The sequence below is a fragment of the Purpureocillium takamizusanense genome, chromosome 4 (genome assembly GCF_022605165.1).
Source record: "Purpureocillium takamizusanense chromosome 4, complete sequence".
Classification (NCBI taxonomy): domain Eukaryota; kingdom Fungi; phylum Ascomycota; class Sordariomycetes; order Hypocreales; family Ophiocordycipitaceae; genus Purpureocillium; species Purpureocillium takamizusanense.
The window spans coordinates 49,380-71,809 of record NC_063071.1 but is presented as its reverse complement, the minus strand read 5'-3'; the positions used below and the strand labels follow the sequence as shown (position 1 = coordinate 71,809).

General features: G+C 39.0%; 4 protein-coding genes across 4 annotated transcripts; 3 read left to right on the top strand and 1 right to left on the bottom strand.

The window, feature by feature from the left end:
• Positions 1–1,456: 1,456 nt before the first annotated feature.
• Positions 1,457–3,099, bottom strand: JDV02_004661 (uncharacterized protein; the record flags this gene model as incomplete). Its single annotated transcript, XM_047985892.1, has 2 exons — positions 2,746–3,099; positions 1,457–2,668 (listed from the first exon to the last, which is right to left on the bottom strand). The coding sequence occupies exons 1-2, from the start codon at positions 3,019–3,021 to the stop codon at positions 1,457–1,459; spliced, it is 1,488 nt and encodes a 495-aa protein (XP_047841871.1). The 5' UTR covers positions 3,022–3,099.
• A 12,260-nt stretch (positions 3,100–15,359) lies between these two features.
• On the top strand, positions 15,360–16,823 carry JDV02_004660 (uncharacterized protein; the record flags this gene model as incomplete). The annotated part of the gene is made up of 2 exons (XM_047985891.1): positions 15,360–16,115; positions 16,216–16,823. 2 exons carry the CDS (start codon positions 15,360–15,362, stop codon positions 16,225–16,227), a joined length of 768 nt encoding a protein of 255 aa, XP_047841870.1. The 3' UTR covers positions 16,228–16,823.
• Positions 16,824–17,516: 693 nt separating this feature from the next.
• JDV02_004659 (NRPS) lies at positions 17,517–21,356 on the top strand (the record flags this gene model as incomplete). Its single annotated transcript, XM_047985890.1, has 1 exon — positions 17,517–21,356. The coding sequence occupies one exon, from the start codon at positions 17,517–17,519 to the stop codon at positions 21,354–21,356; it is 3,840 nt and encodes a 1,279-aa protein (XP_047841869.1).
• A 243-nt stretch (positions 21,357–21,599) lies between these two features.
• JDV02_004658 (uncharacterized protein) lies at positions 21,600–22,367 on the top strand (the record flags this gene model as incomplete). The annotated part of the gene is made up of 1 exon (XM_047985889.1): positions 21,600–22,367. One exon carries the CDS (start codon positions 21,600–21,602, stop codon positions 22,365–22,367), a length of 768 nt encoding a protein of 255 aa, XP_047841868.1.
• Positions 22,368–22,430: the final 63 nt, after the last annotated feature.

Here is a 22,430-nt window from a genome sequence, read left to right as displayed (position 1 = left end):
GCATGCACTCGCGCAATCTGCGAGATGGGAGGAAACGTGGCTGTACTGGATATCCAGGAAAAGCCTGTAGTTGAGTTTGACAGGCTGAGCGAACTGTTCTCTACAAAGGCCGTCTACATCCGAACCGACGTTACTTCCAGGGATAGTATCAAAGCTGCTTTCGATAAGGTGCTAGAGACACTAGGATCGATTGATGGGTGCGTGCCAGCTGCTGGAATCGCCATCGATAAGCCCTTCCTGGAACAGACATGGGAGGAGTTCAGTCAAATTCAAAATGTCAATGTGAGCCGTTCCACTCCTGTTATTCCCATCGAAATAGAATCCTCATCGGAGACAGGTCCGGGGAACCTTTTTTGTCGCCCAACTCGCAGCCCGACAGATGATCAAGCAGGGTTCGGGAGGAAGCATGGTGCTGCTAGCTTCGCAATCGGCCCATATTTGTCTACCTGGATATCGCATGGCAGCGTATAATGCGTCTAAAGGAGGGGTGCTAATTCTCTCCAAGGCTCTTGCCGTAGAGCTAGCACCACATAATATCCGGGTTAATACTATCTCCCCTGGGTTTGTCGACTCTGAAATGACGAGAAAGGTTCGGGAGCTCAAGAGTAAGCGGGAGGGTGAACAAATGTGGCTCGCGCCGCCCAATCAGCGACTCAGCACCCAGAATGATCTTACAGGCGCTGTTATTTACTTACTTGGCGACTCTGCTAGACATACTACGGGAGCTGATATTCCTATTACTGGTGGCCTTCATGCCGGAACTATAGATGGCTTAATTAGTTACGAAACTAAGTGATTAGCGATTTATAGTATATACTACTATTATCTTTTTTCCTACGCTCCTTTTCGAACCCTAAGCATCTCCCTACCTATTACGGCCTCTGCTATTAGCTACCGTCTACTTTACCGACCTCTCCGTCTTTTTTCGCCGAAAATATGTCCCTCCTCTGGCCCCTAGTAATAGGCAAGTCTGTCCTGTTGCCTAGAACAATAGTAACTTAAAGCGATGCATTGTCCTTAGTCGCGCGACTGTCGAGCGACCTTTTAGGGCGGCTCGCCCTTGCCTTGGGATTTGGAATTGCATACACCACCACGTAGTTACGGGATAACTACCATCAATCTAGCCGTGATGATAGTGCACACCGTAATGACGAGGGACGTGCTCGGCAGGCGTGTTGCGCTGGGCGCGCTCCCGGCCGAAGGAGTCCGTGCCACTTACACGGATGACGGTGATGTACGATGCAGCATGTTTCTCGTATTATTACATTCGTGACTCGACAGTGGCGGCTTGCCAGGTGGCTTGAACCAATCCACAGCTCAGCTCAGAAAGTGAGACTAGGATGGTATTTGCGCGTGTGTAAATTGTATGTGTGTTATAGCTGCATAACCGGGTAGACTTGCAGACAACAAGTTTTCCACGCCCGCCCAACAACATACGCTGATTAAAACACCGCATTTATAGGGTGAATCGGAAGCTCGGGTGCCAGTCGCCCATATTGAGCCTATCGTCCTCGGGTAGCGAGAGGCGGTCGTTGCGCTCGCCCTTATCCCTCTTGCGGTTCTCCCTCCACATAAGCCCGGCCATAATAGTAGCGCAGATAGCGCCGAACCACATCATGCCCACGGCAACGCCATAGCCCGTCTTATAGAGCGGCTTCTCCTCCTTAATGAAGATAAAGGCGCCGATAATGCCCGCGAGATTACCAATCATGACCTGCATCGAGGCGCCAAACGACCGCTTCCAATGGCCCGAGAGGTTATTCTGCAGCCAGACTAGACACATAGGCGTAATCATATACGCGCCACCAAAGACGAGGAAGACGGCGGCGAACTTATAGTCGCGCGACTTGCCCTCCTGGGTGAGCAGCATGGCGTATCCAATAGTCGATAGGCACGCGCCGCCAAAGATAAAGCCGAATCGGTGCTTAAGGCGGTCCGACGCCCACGCGCCGATCAACATCATGCCCGCGGCGAAGACGTAGACGGGGATAGTGCGGACCTGCGCCTCTTCGGCCTTCCAGTCAAACTCAAGCAGGATAGTCGGCAAGAAAAAGGTTCCCGAGAGACCGGCTACCGATACACCCATATAGATAAAGGCAGCGAGCCAAATCTTATAGTCGCGGAGAATGCGTTGTATGGCAAACTTATTGAGAATATCCATGCGGCAAACATGACTGACGTCGGCGGCCATGCGTCGGCGTAGGAGCTCCTTCTCCTCGGCGTTGAGGTAACGAGTCTGGTCGGGCCAGTCGATAATGAAAAAGGATAGGATAAGGGCGAGCCCCGACGTAATGGCGCCCTCGATAATAAAGATCCACCGCCAGGCCGCCATCCCGGGGCGGCTAAGGCCGGCAATAGCGTACGCGAGCAGGCCGCCAAAAGCACCGGCCACGACAGTACTGCAGAAGAAAAAGGACATGCGCTTCTGGTACTCGTGGCGCTTATAGTACATAGACGTAACGTAGACGATACCCGGGAGCACACCGGCCTCAAAGGCGCCGAGCAAGACGCGCAGTGCGATAAGGGCGGCATATGAGTGCACGAATCCCATACACATATTAATAATGCCCCAAGTAAACATAAGGCCCGAGATATAAAGCGAGGGCCGAACCTTTTTAATAATCATATTAGACGGCACCTCGAGAAGTACATAGGACGCATAGTAGGCCTTTCTCCCCCCCGCCCCCCTGCCTGTTAGCGGGCGGCGTTCTTCAATGGCTAGCTTCGTGCAACGAGGCAACTTACAAAGAGGGTGACGTTAAAGCGGGTTCCAACATCGAGGTGAAGCTCCGCGGTGAGGCCCTGAATGGCGGCATTACTGATATTAATGCGATCCAAAAAGGCCATCGTAAAAATGACGAAGAAGCAGGGGAAGACGATGAGATCGAGTTTCCGAACTAGCTTGCTCTCCGCTTTGGGGTCGATGGGCAGCGTATCCGCCGGCTCCGACCCGGCCGAATTGGGGGGCGACACATCGGACGCGCCCATCGTGGGGGGCTGCTTTTCCTCCTCGGACGACATGTCGGCAAGCCGCTTCAATGCTCTCGCTCGAGTATACAAGATGGTGATATGATATCAAGACAAGATACAACAAGAAAGAACAAACAAACGGCAGTGGAAAGAAGGTGAGGAGAAAATCAACAGCCAGGGTTTTTCTTCCCCCCCTTCTTATTTGACGAAGATGATAATGCTCTCTACGCACGCAAGGGGCAACGAACTGTCTGGGGAGACCACAGGACAGTCGAAAGGGGGCGGGGTGGTGCACAACGTGGTCACCACGAAGAGGCCCAGAGTCCAAGGCGCGTGTATAAAAGGGCACCACACGACAGCGGCGGACCCGACGGGCGACTTACTGACAGGCTCCGTCGGATGCGGCACACGCACGCACCGGGGGAAGAAGCGGCGGAACGTGTTGGACGGCGGCAAAACGCAACGGCTGCCAAGCTTCAAGTTAATTCCAAATAATAACGGAACGGCCGTGGTGGTCAGCCATGACCACGGGACAAGATGGTGAGCGAGCCCGAAGCGGCGGCCGGCTGCTGGGGAGGGCCTGGCTGAGAAGGAGGAGGAGGAGGAGGAAGGCCTTGACTTCGCCTCGTCCGTCGCCAGGGAGCCAACAAGGGTGGGCAAGAGTGCTGGGTTCGCGAGCGGTTTCAATATTAAATGCCCTTGGGAGGGGGGGCGCGCCTAATCCCACGGCCCTCTGGAGCTAATCCCACCGTGTCTCATCCCCATACACACTAAAGAGCCCCCGAGACAAGCGCGTGTGTGGTGCTGCGGCGAGACGCATATTTCGGTAGCAAAGAACGATACGTATCAATTCACAACCGGAATACCATCCGCTATGGCCGCTTACGGGAGACGTGGCGCATTTCCTACTATTGTTTCCCCCGCTTCCCTTTAGGCCCTAGATTGGTCACTGTTTGTGTGGCGAAGAGAGTGGCGTCAGTGGGATCGGAATGCTGTCGGAACGCTATCGGAATGCCATTGAGGTCTTGTGCCATACCCGTCTGTGAGGCGGTCTGTGAGGCGGTCTGTGAGGCCGGCTACGAGGCTCATTGTGACGTAGGCCATACGGCATACGGCCGGCTGTGTGGTCTATTATGACGCTACTCAGAGCCTTAAGGAATGAAGTCGTTTCTTATACCAAAGCTTAGCATTACCTTTAGCTCTGCCTCTCTGCCTTTGCCTCTAACCTCTACCTCTTTACCTCTACCTCTAACCTCTACCTCTAACTTCTACTTCTAGCCTCTACCTTTAACCTCTACCTCTACTTCTATCTCTAACCTAGCCTAGGCTTGCCTTACCTCTACCTCTTATACTCTTGCTATAAATATAGAGGCTAAATATGCTCTAGCTAATTATATATAACTTTAAAAGCATTAATTAAAAGGTGTTTAAAATAACTAATTAAAAGCTGGAAAGCCGGGATAGTAAGCGGGAGAGAGGGCGGCCTATAAATCCTTTCGTTACTTCGTTCCTTAAGGCATAAGCGAAAAAAGGCGTATATATAAGTTATATAAATCGAATGAATCCGGCCTGCCTATTCGGGCTCGAAATACGGTAGGACTAGCTCCCGAGGGCTATAGGATTAGGCGTGCCCCCCCTTAGGTCTTCTCGGTCGCGTACTAGCCCTTCTTAGTATTACTCCTAATATACCTCGCCTAAAGAGCTAGATCGGCCCCTAGTTATATAACGCCTATTCTATAAATTACTTAACGTTCTTTCTTAGTTATTACTTATTATTATTTAATCGTCTACGCTAATATAGCTATTAAATCCGAAGTTACTCTTTCTAAACTATTAGAAAAGACTACTTAATATAAGGATTTCGTCTCGAGGGTAAAGACTTTAAAGATTTTCGACTTTATTACTATTAATAAGGATTCTCCTATACTTAAAGAACTAAATAAGCCCCTAACCTCTAATAAAATACTAGAGCGATTTAATAAGATAGTATATAATTATAATAGTAATAATATAGTTAGTTTAGTTTAATAAGAGAGGTAATAGCTATATTAGCTATTAAACTACGCCTATTATTATAGACTAAGACTAAAGCTTAAAGAGCTTAAATAATAAGATATAAGCAAGCTATATAGGGATATCCCCTATATATAGTAGTTATATAGCTATTAGTCCTAGCTAGCTAAGATCTTATAATAATCTCTATATAATAAAGTACTATAATAGAATATATATATATAAGCCTAGGTAAAGAATTAAGGTATATATATAATGCCCCTAAACTATAAAGTATTAAAGCCTATTTAGCTAGCGAATTAAAAGCTTAAACCTATAAGCTTTAGTCTTATAATACTATTACCTTTATATTCGTTTAACTATATTATTATTTCTCTTACTTAACTACTAAACTAATATCTAGCGAGTAAGCTATTATAATTTTTAAAGCTTCCTTTTAGTTACTTAAGAGGTAGCGATAATATCGATAAAGAACTAGCGAGCCGCTAATACTATATATAGCGTAATATAATAGGTAGACCTATCTATAAGGAGTACTATAAGTATATCTAATATAACCCTCGCTACTTTAATACCTACCTTAAAGGAATAAATATAAATAATATAAGCTTATATTAAATAACTTAAAGAATTAAAGGCCTTATAAGATAAAGAGAGAGAATTATAATACTCCCTAAAAGGAGTAAGGAAATATAATATAATATTATTAAGATATAAATAAAGTACTTCTAAATTATTTAATTATAGCGCTAAAGTTAAAATTATTAATATCTTAAAACTAAGCTACCTTATTAACTTATAATACCGATAAAATTAGCTAAGAGATATAAAGTAGGCTTTTATAAATATACTTAAGAAATATAAATAAAATAAGAAATAAATTATATTTACCTTAGACTATATATATTAAGAAGGATAAGTAAGATAAGATTATTTCTTTAATAATTAAGAAAAGGAATAAAGAGCTTAATTAAAAATAATTTAAAAAGAATTTAAAGACTAAACTTATATATTACTTTAAGACTTAATTAACTATAAAGCTATATTTATAACTTTATATTAAAAGGCGATATTATAAAAATAATAATCCTTAATTAAATTTAATATTTACTTTAACTTAATAGAGAAATACTTTAAATATACTAGCGAAATAGACTATATATTTACCTTCTTTAAGAAATTATACTTAAAGCTTTAAAGATAGATTAATTTATAGACCTTAATCGAAAATAAGATATATAAAGAAATAATATAGATTACTTAATAAATATAAGATTTTATAAATTATTATATAAAAAGGAAAAAAGTACTTATAAATAATACCTATTATATATTTAAGTTTTAATAATAATTTAAGGTAAAGAGACTTTAATAAAGTAATTAAATTATACCCTTTATTACCTTAATAATAAGGCCTAATATTATATCGATATAGTCTATACTTAAGGCTATAAAGCTATAGTATTTTAATTATAGGAGTAAAGATTACTTCCTTTAGGCTTATTTAAAGCCCTAAAGGAATATAGACTATATTATATAATAAGGAAATTATAAGCAGCTAAAGTAAGCGCTTATATTTCGGTCCCTATTCCTTAAAAATAGGCAATATAATACTTTATTATATTAATAGCGATTAATAGCTAAATTAAGGTTTAAACGAATATAAAACTTAATACTTATTTTAAAGTAAACTTAATTAATATTAAATTTATATAGTAATATTAATTATAAAAAGTTAAAAAGAACTCCTTAACTTTATCTATATTAAAAATACTATATATTCTTTAATATAGAGTTTAAGAAATACTTTTTATTATAGAAAATAGTAAAGGATAAAGCTAAAGGTTTCTTTATTATTATATTACTATCGATTAAGACTTAAAGGTAAAGGGATGCCTTATCCTTTTAGGTATACTTATATTAATAAAATAATAGATCTTCCTTACTTTAATAAATTAAAGATAATAATTTAAATATTAATAAATTAATATTAAAATTCTAAAATTAAAAAAGTTTACTTAAAAATATTAAAATAAGGTAAAGGTATATATAGTAATAAGGGATAATAATTTAATATTACTTTAAGACTTAAAAGAGAAATTAATAGCGAATTAAAAGTAAATAAATAATAACTTACCCCCTAAATTAATAAGATATAAAGATATCTTTAATATTACTTATATTAATATTTTACTATTTTATAAATTAATTAATTATATTATTAATTTTATATTTAATAAAATACCTCTTTATAGACTCCTTTATTTACTTTTATAAGTTAAGCTATAAAAGTTATAAAATTATATTTAAGAGAATTAAGCTAATAGATAAATCTAACCTTTAAAGAGCTTAATAGGTATATTAATCCTCTTTATATTAAAGAAAGATAGTAAATTATAACTATATATAGATTATTAAGGACTTAATAATATCTTAATAAAGAATCGCTATATATTACCCCTTATTTCTAAGATTATAGACTATTATAAAAAGGCTTATTATTTCTTAAAGATCGATATTAAAGATATATATTATTATATTTATATTTAAAAAGGTAATAAATAAAAGACTACCTTTTATACTTATTATAATTATTTTAAATACTTAATAATACTATTTAGACTTATAAATATATTAATTACTTTCTAAAATTATATTTATAAAGTATTATAAAGGCTAATTAATATTATTTATATATTATATTTAAATAATATCCTTATTTTCTTAAAAATATAAAAGGAATATATTTAATACCTTTAATAAATCCTAACGTATATATATAAAGCTAAATTATATATTAACTTAAATAAGTATACCTTTTATTAATAATCCATTAAGTTTTTTAGGTTTATCTTATTAATTAAGGGTATTTTAATAGATCCTCGCTAAGTAGCTATTATTATAGAATAGTAAAAGCTTAAGACTTTTTAGGAGATTTAAGTCTTCTTAAGATTCTATAATTTTTATTAATAATTTATTAAATAATATTCTTAAATTATATTACTATTAAATATATTACTTAAGGGTAATAAAGATAGTAAAAAGCTTAAAAAAGTAAACTTAAATATTAATAAAAAGGTAATATTTTATAAATTATAAAATACCTTTTAAAAAGTACCTTTATTATAATATTTCGATTTAAATAAGCTAATATATATAAAGACTAATATATTAAACTTTATAATAGCTAGGATTTTATTTTAGCTTAATAATAAGGGATATTAATACTTTATTGCCTTTTAGTCTTATAAATTTATTAATTAAAAAGTAAATTATAAGACCTTAAATAAAGAGTTATTTACTATTATTAAATTATTTAAATATTAGCGATATTATATTAAAGGAGTAGCGACTTTAATAAAGGTATTATTAAATTATTAAAATCTATAGACCTTTATAAAATAAATAAAGTTAAATAAAAGGTAAGTATATTAATATATATAGCTAATTCTATTTAATTTTATTATTAAGTATTAATTAAATAAAAGTAATTTAATAAATAAGTTATTAAAGAGGCTAAATTATAAAGGCGAAATACCTTAAAATACTAATTTATTACTAAACCTTTAAAGGAAGATAATAATAGTTTAAGAAGTTATTATAAATATAATATATTAAAAGGAAAAGGGGCTATAGCTCTTAACCTTTAAGTAAGACTAATAATTTAATATAGAACTAAAGGTAACCTTATAAGGCTTAAGCTTTTAAGTAAAGAATAAAATAAAGTAAAACCTAGCCTTTATTTATATTTAAGTAAAGTAAGCTATATCTATAGAAATAAAGATCTTAAATAATATAGACTTAAAGGTATTAATAAAATAAGCCTAAAATTATAATAAAAAGACTTAATAATAAATTACTTTTATATCCCTTAAGTAAAGTATAATTAAGGACTAAGCTTAAAAAGTAAGGGATAATAAACTAATATAATATAATAGATATATCTTTATATTAATAAAACTAACTTTACGTTAAGAAATCCTTAAAGTCTATTATAATAATTACTTAATTAAATACTTTAAAGTAATATATATAAGTAAGTTATTATACTAAGCTTATTATTAATTAAATATAAATTAAGATATATAAGACTATATTAAATTATATATAATATATTAAAGGGTAGTTATAAAAAGGCATTACCTTTATAATAAGCTTAAATCGCTATTAATTTTAAAGCGATTATAAGCTAAAATTATAATAGATTTTATAATATACTTACTTTATATAAAAGTAAGTAATTAAAAATATAATATAATCTTAGTAATTATAGACTAATTTATTAAATATATATTATTTTTATTATTATAAATTAATATTAATATTATAGACTTAATAGACGTTTTCTATAATAAAGTAGAACTCTATTTTAATATACTTAATAGTATTATATTTAATAAAGGGCTAGTTTTTATAAGTAACTTTTAGTTAAAGCTATATTACCTCTCTTAAGTTAAAAGATATTTATTAATAATATTTTACCTTTAAATAAATAAATAAATAAAATAAATAAATTTAATATTAAAATATTACTTATATTATTTTATTTCTATAAATTAATAAAATTAAATATAATTATTATAATAAATATAATTTATATATAATAATGCTATAAATATAATAATAGGCTTTAGCTTTAATTATAGCTTTCTTAACTTTTATTTATTAATATATATTAGCTATAAGAATATAGCTATAAAGGGGGAGATATAAAATACTTAAGCTAAAATTTAAAAACTAGCTATATTTAAAAGATAACTATATAAATATTAGCGAAAGGCTATCGAAATATAAATAAAATACTATAATAAAAGGTATAAAGAATTTATATTAAAAGTTAGCGACTTAATTAGGCTTTTTATTAAAAACTTATAACTTAAGGTCTATAAAAAGAAATTAGCCCTAAAATATATTAAGCTATTTTAAGTCCTTTAATAAATTAGAAATTAAGCCTATAAAGTAATATTTTTAAAGAACTATAATAAGATCTATAATATTTTCTATATAAGCCTATTAAAACCTTAAGTTAAGTAAATTAAAGAGTAAGCTATTAATAAAAATATATTAATATTAAAGCTAAAAGATAATAATAATAAGTAAAAAATAAAAGAGATTAAGTAATAATATCGATAATAAAAAAAGATATTATATCTTATTAAATAAAAGGGATAGCTATTAAAATATAATTAATAAATATTAGCGAAAGACTTAAGCGCCTTAAAGCTACTTTAATAATTCTATAAAAGGAAGATTAAAGTAGGACTTAAACTTAATATTACCTTCTTAAATAATAAAAAAAGAATTACTTAATTACTTAACCTTAAAGAAGTCTTAAGCCTATTAGCGCTTTAATTCTTAGCCGTTTTAACTATAAGTTACTTTTAAGGTAATAATAAACTAAAAGTAAAAAGGCCTAACCTTAAGGAACTTATTAAAAGGGGATATATAAAGCTAGCTAATAATAGTTAAGGAAATTAAATATTCTAAAAGGGACTTTTATAAAGTTTAATTACCTTTATTAATATTAATTAATTCTATACTTAAAAATAAAAGTATTTATTATTATAAAGATATTTTCTTTAATATCCTTCCTTAAGATAAGAAAATAAGGCTTAAAAGCTAATTAACCCTATTATTCCTAAACTTAATATATAAATTATTTTAATAATAAAATACTTAAAAAATAGCAATAAATTAGGAATAAAAGACCCTACCTTAACTCTTATATATAAAACGGAAAGGAGTATATTTAAACTATTATATCCTAAAGTATATTATCCTATAAGGCTATAAGGTAATATATTTTAAGAAATAATAGCTTAAATATATTCTTTAAAGAAACTTAATATATTATCCCTTATATATCCTTAAGCTATTATAATATTAAAACTTAATAGTAAATACCTTTATTTATTTCCCTACTTAAATATAAAATAATTATAAATTATTAATAAAGTAATTATATTATATAAGTAAGAAACTAAATAAAAGGGCGCCTTAAAAATTTACTTTTAATAATTAAGAAAATAATAAAGGAAAGCTATAAAGGGAAGATTAATAAAAAGAAGATTAATAAAGGAAAGATCGATAGAAGAAAGATAATAAAGGAAAACCTTAAAATAAAAGACTTATAAAAATAAGCTAAAATACCTTAAAAATCCTTATAATTAAACGCTATAAAATAGCGGAATTTCCTTATAAATATTATCGAAATAATTAGCTATTAAATACTTAAAATTAATAATTACGGTCTTAATATTATCGATAAATAATATCTTTACTATAGTCTAACTTATATAACTTATATCTCTATCGAATAGCTAAAGGGTAATATATTTCTTTTAAAAGCTTATATTATCTTAACTAGCCTATATAAAAATATTAATAATTCGCTATAGAAATAATTATAATAATATATTACTTACTTAAAGGCTAGGATATAGAAATATATTTATAAGGAAAGAATAATATAATATCTTTAAAGTAAACGCCTAGATATACTACTTTAATATTAGCTTATAAGAGCCTAATAGGCCCTATTATAAATAATAGACTTTATAAGCGATATTAAAGGCTAATATTAACGCTATTAAAGTATTAATAATTTACTTATAGATCTCCTTAATAAATAAAAGCTAATATAAAGCTAATATAAACGTAAGATTACTTTATATATTAAAAAGGGGTAAAGTAATAGCGCTATCTTTTAGCGTATTATTAGCTATTATAACCTTAATACGCTAAATAGCTAAAATAGCGGTATTATTATACTCTTTATTAATAATGCTAGCTATTTATTTATATAATATTAATAAGTTATTATAGCCTCTTATTATTAAGGAGCTTAGCTATTAAGAGGGATTAATAAATAAGATAATAGTAAAAAGGGGGAGAAAAAAATAAAACTTACTTAATCGTAAGTATCCTTATAAGAAATATATTAAGTATATTTATATAAGTTAAATATCTTATATATATAACTAATTTCGGGGATCGTTAAAATTAAAGGCTTTAACTTAATAGTATTTTTATACGCTATATATATATAATATATATAAAATAATTTTTTAATAGAAATTAGCGTCTATTAATAATAACGCGCTTAATGCTATTTCTTTATTATATAGCTATAATAGTAACGAATAGGAGGTATAGTAATAATATAATATAGGTAAGAAAATAGCGAAATAAGTAAAAAAAATATAAATATAAAGGTAAAAGTAAGTAATAAAAATATAAAAGATAGAACTAATATAAGCGCGTAAAAAGGCTAGTAATAATAAAGAGGTAAAATAAGTTAGGGCGAAATAGTTATATTTATATTATTAACGTAGATATTATAATAATATCGGTTTAATAGCGATTAAATAGTAATTTACTACTTATTTACCCTTAATTCGATATATAGCAAATATTATAGAACTAAAAGGAATAAAGACTTATTAATCGCTATAGATAAAAGATAATTTCGTTCGAGCCTTAAATAGGCGATATAAATAGGTAACTAGGATAAGCTTTAGTCTTATAATACTATTACCCTTATGCTTATTTAACCCCTCGATTTAATATATAGCGAATATTATAGAACTAAAAGGAATAAAGACTTATTAATCGCTATAGACGAAAGATAATTTCGTTTAAGCCCTAAACGGGCGATATAAATAAGTAACTATCTCGTAAAGAATTAGGGTATATATATAACGCCCCCGAACTATAGGGTATTAAAGCCCGTCTAGCTAGCGAACTAAAAGCTTAAACTTATAAGCTTTAGTCTTATAATACTATTACCTTTATGCTTATTTAACTATATTATTACTTCTCTTACTTAACTATTAAACTAATATCTAGCGAGTAAGCTATTATACTTTAAGTAGTAGCTATATACTTAAATACTATAATAGCTAGGCTAAGGCCTAAACTAGCCGCTAATTTAATTAATACTTAATAGATTTATCTTAGTTATGTTTAATTAAAATATAAGAATAAACTTATAATATTCGCTAATTAATAGCGCCCTTATATTAAGCCTACTATTTAAAAATAATTTATAGTTAATAAGGCTTATTTATATAATATTACCTTTAAGTCCGACCTTTATATAATCCTTTATAAGTTAAAGTTAAGTTTTATACCCTTAAAGGGCAAATAAAAGAAAGAAATATACTTAAGATATTATTAAGTTTTAGCTTAAACTAAAAGGATTAAACTAAAGAACTAGCTAATAATATAGATTAAAGCTATATAAGTTACGATTAATAATAAATTTAAGAATAAAGACGAGTTAAGCTTAATTATATTAAGACCTATAAGAAAGCTCTAATATAAACTAAGTAAAAAGCTTAATTAATATAGTTAAGGCCTTAGTATTTATAACTAAGCTAGTTTAATAAGATAAGTATAAAAGCGCTATTTTAAAATTATATAAGTAAAGCGACTTTAATAGTTTAACTATTAATATTAATAGCTTAACTAGCGGAAATATAGACTTAGTCTTTATAGGGCTATATAAGAAGTACGCTCTTTATAATTTAATAATCTATAATTATAGTAAAATTATATATATTATTAATAGTAAAGGTTTACTTATTAATATTTACGAAATTATTAAAAATAACTATATTATAATTAAAGAGAGCTTGCTTAAAGTTAAGTCTTAAGTACTTAAAGAGTAAATAATATATAAATAGCTAAAAAGGAAGAAATATATAAATATATATCCTCCTTAACGTTATATATATATTAAGGTTCTATATAAATATTATTAATATCCTTTATTAACTTAAAGACTATTATTACCTCTATATAGTTAAAATATACGCTTATTTCCCGCTCTTACTTTACTCTTTTATAATCGCGAATTTCTATATTTAACGCCCCTTAAGATATATTCTTTCCTTATTAAATAAATAGCGTTATACTAAAGCAATAGAGTATAATAATTATAATAAAGTGCTAGGACAGAACGCATATATACGGACCTAGGTAGAGAATCGGGGCATATATATAACGCCCCCGAACTATAGGGTATTAAAGTCCGTCTAGCTAGCGAACTAGAAGCTTAAACCTATAAGCTTTAGTACTTAAGGTAGAGCGCTCCTTGCGGAATATAATTATATCGTTACTTCTCTTACTTAACTACTAAACTAATATCTAGCGAGTAAGCTATTATAATAATCTTAAGGGTCTTATTTTTACTTTATTAAGATACTATTAAACTATAATATCTTTATGCTTACTATATAAGGGTATAAGTATTAAAATAATTAGCCTTATAAATAAAAGGCGTTTAGATTAAGGGACTGACTATTATTTAATATATAGCTTATAGTATTAAGAAAGTAATAGAGATTATCTCCTATAAGAAATTATAAACCGGTTAAGATAGCCTTTTTATTAGATTTTCATTAATATTTTCGAGTTTCCTATAGTATATAATATATAACGCTATATCTTATTTACGATAGATAAGTTTAGCGGTATAATATTCTCTTAGTCTTTAACTTTAAAAGTAAAAGTTAATAAGATCGTTAAGAACTTTAAAGAGTAAATTAAGCGATATATTAATATATCGATTTATAAGATATAGATTAATAAGGAACGAGCTATTATTAACTTACTATATTAAAAATACTTTAAGTTTTAAGTTTAGGCAGTAAAAGTAGAAATAGATATTAAGCTCTTACCGTTATATATAAAAGAATTAATAAGCGGAGCTATACGACCCGGTAGGATTAATTAAGAATAGATATACTATATATAAATATCTTTACTATATAAGATATTATATATAAAGAGATCTTAGTAAAATAATAATTTTAATTCTCTTAGCTTAAATAGCTATTAATTAAGTATATTATACCTCTTATTTCGTTCCTTAAGGCTATAATATAAAAGGTATTATATACCTTATATTCTTTTATAAGTCTATAAGATAAAAGATAGCTAATTAGACCCCCCCTAAGACCCCCTCTTAATAGAAATTTACATAGTCAAACAGTTAGACAGTTAAACAGTCAGACAGACGGATAGTAATACGCCGACAGTAATATTTTGCCTTACGGTCTCTATTTTAGAGTATCCATCTCAGTTTCAGAGTATCTGTCTTGAAATGGCTGCCTAGCAGTAGGTAACACGACCAATAAGTCATGACTGTACTCGTTATCGCGCAGTCAGTCTTTCCTTGTTTGACGTAAGAGCCGCAGTTTATAGTATTTAATAGTGTAGCATGTCTTGCTACCGTATAAAGAATAGTGCTCAGCAATCTAGGAGACCTACGTTATTGCAAAGCGAGCATTCTTGTCATTATTCTAGTTTCGAGAGAAAAGAAAACACCAAATTAGGAAAATAAATCGTCTCTCAGGCAGACTGCCTGCGCAATGTCGTCTAAGCTGAACGGTCTCGACCGCGAGGCGAGCGAGAAGTACTGGATAGCGCAGCTTCACGACGCCAAGCAGGGCAACTTCCCACCTCGCAGGTCCGCGCCTGCCGTCCGATCGCTCACCAAAACCATTGCGCTCCATCAGTCTGCCTCGTCGTCGTTGTCGCCAATGATCAACGCCACCGTCCTGCGAGCGGCCTGGGCGATGGTACTCGCGCGGTACTGCGATACGGATGACGTGTGCTTCGGCGCCTCGGTCTCAGGTCCAGAGAGCATGTCCGCCCCCGTGGTGGTCCCTGTCCGGCTGCGTCTCGAACCCCAGCAGACGGTGGCCGAGTTCCTGCGCGACGTGCGAGCCTACGCGTCAGGCGTGGTGCCTCACGAGCAATTCGGACTGCAGGACATAATCAAGCTCAGCGAGGACGCGCGAGTAGCGTGCGATTTCGCCAGCCTGCTGGTCATCCACACGGAAGGCCGCTTCGTGGCACCCGCGGCGATGACGGGCTGCTCGCTGGTTGTGCACGCGCTCTTGCGCGAGAACCATGTCGTCGAATTCTCCGCTACGTACGACTCGGGATCGCTCGCGGATACGCAGGTCACGGCACTATCCCACCACTTCAATCGCGTTGTCCAGCAGCTGCTCGCGCCAGGCGAGGCCGAGACGCTGCTTCGTGACATCTCTTTGGCCGGTCCATGGGATGTGCAGCAGGCGACGGTGGCGAATAGGGATGTCCCCGAGGCCGTCGATGACTGTGTGCACCACATGATTGCGAGACAGGCACAGCAGCGACCAGATGCGCCGGCTGTCTACGCGTGGGATGGGAAGCTTACATATGGCGAGCTCAACGCCGCAGCAGACCGACTAGCGCGCCGTCTTATAGGGGAAGTGGCTACAGAAGTCCTCGTCCATGTATGCTTTGAGAAATCCGTCTGGTTTTTTGTGGCAATTTTAGCCATCAATAAGGCCGGCGGTGCCTGGGTCCCGCTGGACCCATCACATCCAACACAAAGACATCGAGAGCTAGTACAACAGACGAAAGCTACACTTGCGTTAACATCATCGGCGAATGCTGAGAGGTGCAAAGGCCTAGGAATAGCCGTCATCGAAGTAACAGCAGCCCTGGACAAGTCCTTGGCCGACCTTGAAGCAGGGACTGCATCGCGATCACAGTTGCCGACGGCCTGCGAGGTGACACACCGCAATACAGCGTATGTATTATTCACATCCGGTAGTACAGGCACGCCCAAGGGGCTGGTGATAGAGCACGGATCACTGTGTACCAGCCAGATCAACCTCGGGGCAGGACTGGGCTTAACAGCAGATACGCGGTTTTTGCAGTTTGCCTCTTACGTATTTGATTCATGCATTGGGGAGATTTTCGCTACCTTACTTGTCGGGGGATGCGTGTGCGTGCCCTCGGACGATATGCGGTGGAATGGCATTCCTAATTTTATTCGCGATGCGCGCGCGAACTCAGCACTGTTAACGCCGTCCTTCATTCGGACCATGAAGCCAGAAGAGGTCCCCGGTCTGAGACTGTTGATAACGGCATCAGAATCTCCAGGCCACGATATTTTAAACACTTGGCTGGGTCACGTAACCCTAGTCAATGCCTGGGGCCCTGCGGAAATATGCGTGATCGCCACGCTGCACGAGTGGAAGTCGGCCAGCGAGTCCCCCCTCACAGTGGGAAGGCCGGTGGGCGGGTCCTGCAGCTGGATCGTGGACCCAGAAAACCATGCTCGCTTGACACCAGTGGGGTGCGTGGGCGAGATCGTGGTCCAGGGCCCGACAATCTTACGCGAGTATCTGTCCAACAAGCAAAAGACAGAAGAGTGTATAATCACGCCAGTGCCATCGTGGATGCCGCGGCGGCGTCCAGGGGCAAAGTGGGATCGGTTCTTCAAAACGGGGGACCTGGGATTTTATAATCCAGATGGAACGATCGAGTTCGTCGGCCGGAAGGATACGCAAGTGAAGATCCGGGGTCAACGGGTAGAGCTAGAAGAGGTGGAATATAGCATACGGACAATATCGGGGAGTATCAAGCAGGTGGCTGTGGATGTCTTACGCACGGAGGCTGAAACAAGTCTCGTTGCCTACCTCTGCTTCAGCTGGGAGACTAAGCGACCGAACAGGGACGGGGGAGACGACATGGAAGACCTGTTCTTACCCCTGACGAACAAGGTGGGAAGACGGCAAGTGCAGGACCTGACGAACGAGCTACGGACGAGGCTGCCCAGCTACATGATACCGACGATGTTTGTGCCGTGTCGGTACATGCCGTATTCGACGAAGCTGGACAGGAAAATACTGCGGCAAAAAACGGCGGCGCTAAGCAGAGATGGCGTAGCCATGTATTCACTTGCGAACTCTGAGAAGAAAGCCCCTGAAACGGCTTTAGAAACCCAGATGCAACGGCTATGGGCTTCAGTCCTCAAGGTGCCTGCGGAATCGATAGGGCGGGATGACAATTTCCTACAGATCGGCGGTAACTCGATTAGCGCGATCCGCCTGGTATCGCAGGCACGCGATAACGGCATCGCCTTGACGATAACGTCCATCTTTGAAGATGCCCGGCTGTGGCGCCTGGCCACCACGGCTGGCTCGCCTGCTGCCAGCGCTTCGCCGCCGCCGCCGCCGTTGTTCAGCCTGCTGCTAGATGGCCGCGCCGACGAGGTCGTGGATCAGGCGCGAAGGCAGTGTAACCTGTCCGAGGACCAAGCCATCGAGGACGCCTACCCATGCACGCCGCTCCAGGAAGGCCTCATGGCGCTCGCCTTCACGCAGCCGGGCTCGTACATGACCACGTGGGTGTACAAATTAGCCCCGCATGTGGACATTATGCGATTTAAACATGCCTGGGAGGGGACCGTAGCTCTCTGCGTGAGCCTCCGGACACGCATCATCCTGGCGGACGGCGGCTCCCTCCAGATCGTCCTCAGGGACGACGTGTCGTGGGAGGCGTGGGCGTCGCAGGGAGCCGGCGGAATCGACTCAGCCATAGAATTCGCCGTCCAGCAGACCCACAAGACGAAGATTCGAACAGGGTCGCGGCTTTGGCGGTACGCGCTGACGGAGGGAGCGGATGGGCAGAGGTACTTCAGCTTGATCGGACACCATGCCGTGTTTGACGGCTGGAGTATCGGCCTTACCATGCAAAGTTTGCAGTGCTTGTATGAAAACGCCACGGCCCCTGCACTGGAGCCGTACTCGCGCTTTATCCAATATATCGGAGGCCTTGATTGCGAGGCGAGCGAGAGGTTCTGGGCGGAGCAGCTCCAGGGGGCCGGGCAGGCGGCCTTCCCGTCTCGCAAGGCCGGCGTGGCCAACACCACTGCAGGCTCTGTACTCCGAACGGTGACGAGATCCATCGTCTTCCCCCAGTCAGCCTCATCGTCTTCTATCACCAAGGCCACTGTCCTGCGGGCGGCATGGGCGATAGTACTTGCGCGATATTGTGACACGGACGATATATGCTTCGGAGCCTCAATCTCGGGCCGCAATGCGCCGGTGCCGGGCCTGGAGAGCATGTGCGGCCCGCTAGTGGCCACCATTCCAGTTCGATTGCGTCTCGACGCCAAGCAGACAGCGGCCGACTTCCTCCGTCACGTACAAGCGCACGCATCCGGAATGACTCCGCATGAGCAGTTCGGGCTGCAGAATATTATGAAGCTCGGTGAGGGCACACGAGAGGCCTGCGACTTCACCAGCGTGCTGGTAATCCAGCCGGCTGAGATTCTCGCTTGCGGTCACACGGTTGACTCCATCATGGTTCCTGCCGCGAGATCTGGAGTGGCGTCTCTGTATGAGTACTTTGGCTTCCCGCTGGTCCTGCAGGCGTACCTGTGTGACGAAGACGTAGAATTCGCCGCCACGTACGACGCGGCGTGGATGGTGGAGGCGCAGGTCACGGCCCTATACCACCATTTCGATCGCGTCGTCCAGCAGCTGCTCGCGCCGGGCGAGACGCTGCTCGGCGACGTCTCCCTGACTGGCCCGTGGGACCTGCAGCAGGCCATAGCCTGGAACCAGGAGTGCGCTGAGCCTATCGACGATTGCGTCCATTATATCATCGAGAGGCAGGCTCGAAAACGACCAGACGAGCCAGCTATCTGCGCGTGGGACGGGGAGCTCACGTACAGCGAACTAGACGCTGCGGCCGATGGCTTGGCGCGCTACCTTGCCAGGGAGCATGGCGTGGTAGCGGGAGACTTCGTGCACGTCTGCTTTGAGAAGTCTGTCTGGTTCTACGTCTCGATCCTGGCTATCAATAAAGCCGGTGGTGCCTGGGTTACCCTAGATGCAGCACATCCGACCAAACGGCAACAAGAGATAGTGCAGCAAACCAAGGCCAAGCTTACCCTCACATCGGCAGCCAATGCTGAGAAGTGCAGAGGCCTAGGGATAGCATATATTGCAGTGACGACGGCCTTGAACGACGCCTTGGCTGCTGGAGGAGCGACAGCTGCATCGCAGCTGCCGCAGGCGTGCAGGGCAACGTCCCAGCATGCAGCGTACGTACTGTTCACGTCGGGCAGCACAGGCACGCCTAAAGGGCTGGTGATGGAGCATGGGTCGGTATGCACGAGCATGGCCGCCATCAGGACGAGGATCGGCCTGACAGCTGAGACACGCATGCTACAGTTCGCTTCCTACTCCTTCGACGTATGCGTGTACGAGTCGCTATGTCCACTTATGTATGGAGGCTGCGTTTGTGTGCCTTCCGAGGCGGACCGTTTAACGGGTCTAGACGAGTTCATGAATGCTGCGGCAGTCACCTGGGCCAGCTCAACGCCCGCGTTTGCAAGAACGTTGGATCCCGACAGAGTCCGGAGCTTGCAAGTTTTTGTGATCGGAGGCGAAGCGGCTGGTCAGGATCTTCTACGGAATTGGGTTGGCAAAATTCGGTTGATCAATGCTTTTGGCCCGGCCGAGACGTGTGTCATCAGCGCGTTTCATGAGTATGAATCCGTGCACGACTCACCGCAAACGATCGGAAGGCCATTGGGCGGGTGCTGCTGGATTGTCGAGCCGGAAGATCACGAGCACCTGGCGCCGATAGGGTGTGTGGGGGAAATTGTGGTCCAGGGCCCAACCGTCTTGCGTGAGTACTTGGCAGATCGGAAGAAGACAGAGGCGGCCATAAAGACCGCGCCGGCATGGATGCCACGCCGAACGGAGGCAAAGTATGGCCGGATCTACAAGACGGGAGACTTAGCCTTCTATAACCCAGGTGGGACAATAGAGTTCATAGGGCGAAAGGACTTACAGGTGAAGATTCGAGGTCAGCGGGTGGAATTAGGAGAGGTGGAGTATAGCATCCAAACGGCGACGGTACAGGGGGTTGAACAGGTGGCTGTCGATGTCTTACAGACGAAGGCTGGAGGAGTGAGTCTTGTTGCGTACCTCTGCTTCAACCGAGAGACCACTCTGGCGGGCATAGAGAGCGGGGAGGTCGCGGTCAATGGACACGCAATCAACGGCAACCCGGTCGATGGCAACGAAGTCAACGGCAAGGCAGTCGATGACGTGGATGACTTATTCTTACCACTGACAGACCCGGTGGACAAGCTGCTGCGGAGCCTGGCCAGAGAGTTGGGGAGGAAGCTACCTGGCTATATGGTGCCGACGATGTTCATCCCGTGCCGGTATATGCCGTTCATCTCCACAACGAAGCTAGACAGGAAAAGGCTGCGACAAGAGACGGCGGAACTGGATAGAGAGAGCATAGCAAGGTATTCCCTGCCGGAATCTGAGAAGAAGCAGCCGCCAAAGACAGCGAAAGAGGCCCGGATGCAACGGCTGTGGGCGTCGGTCCTTAAGGTGCCAGCGGAGACGATCGGGCGCGATGATAGCTTCCTACAGATCGGAGGGGACTCGATTACCGCGATCCGTTTAGTGTTGCTAGCACGCAACGAGGGCATCACCTTGACGGTGGGGACTATCTTGAAGTACGCTCGGCTATCCCGTTTAGCCGCAATGGTAGAATGATTCGATGTGGTCTAGCTTCTAGAAGTAATAGCGAATATTATATAAAGGATATAATTCAGACGGTAAGGATATTACGTAATACTTATACTTCGTACGGGCACTCAATTAGCCATTCTAGGGGCATCACCCGCCCCCGTCTATCATATTTAAAGAGCTACCGCGACACTTAGAGACGGTCCGCTAAAGTAGAGAGACGTCTCTTTTCTCTATTACCGTACGTTAACCTTGCCTATAACTCGCAAGATGCGTCCTACCGATCGGCCTCTTACAGACTTCGACTGCCTTACCTTTGACTGCTATGGAACTCTTATAGACTGGGAAGGCGGCATTTATCAAGCATTAGCCCCTCTTTATACGCAGCTACCAGACGACCACCCTCTCCGCCACGATCGGGCCCATCTTCTAGGGACCTTTATCAAGAATGAGGATATCGTGCGGTCTGCAAATCCCACAGCACTATATCAAGATGTTCTCGGCGAAACGTACGGACGTTTGGCCGAGGAACTCGGTGTCGCCGCGTCTGCAGCGGACAAGGTAGCGTTCGGCGGCGGGGCCGGCGACTGGCCAATCTATCCCGACACCCTAGACGCCTTGAAGCGACTACAAAAGCACTTTAAGCTTGTTATCTTATCTAACGTGGATAATGATAACTTCAACCGTACCGTGATGCAGCAGTTCAAGCACTTCAAATTCGATGCTATCTATACGGCGGAGGACATTGGCTCATACAAGCCAGACGCTCGCAACTTCGAGTACCTGATTACATACTGCCAAGAAGATTTAGGCGTCACACGTGAGAAAATTGTTCACGTGGCGCAAGCTTTTTTTCACGACCACATCCCCGCGAGGGCTGCTGGACTGGCGACCGCATGGATCGAGCGTGGTGAGAACGTGCCGAGCGCTATAGGAGGCAAGCTGGACGAATTTGCGGGTAGAGTGTCTTTCTCATGGCGCTTTAAGAACATGGGAGAGATGGCGGATGCATTCCAACTTTTGAAGGATAAGGACTGATAGTCGTAGCTGGTGGTGTTCCTACCTTAGACCGCCGTTAACCCTTGTCAGTCCCACTGTTAG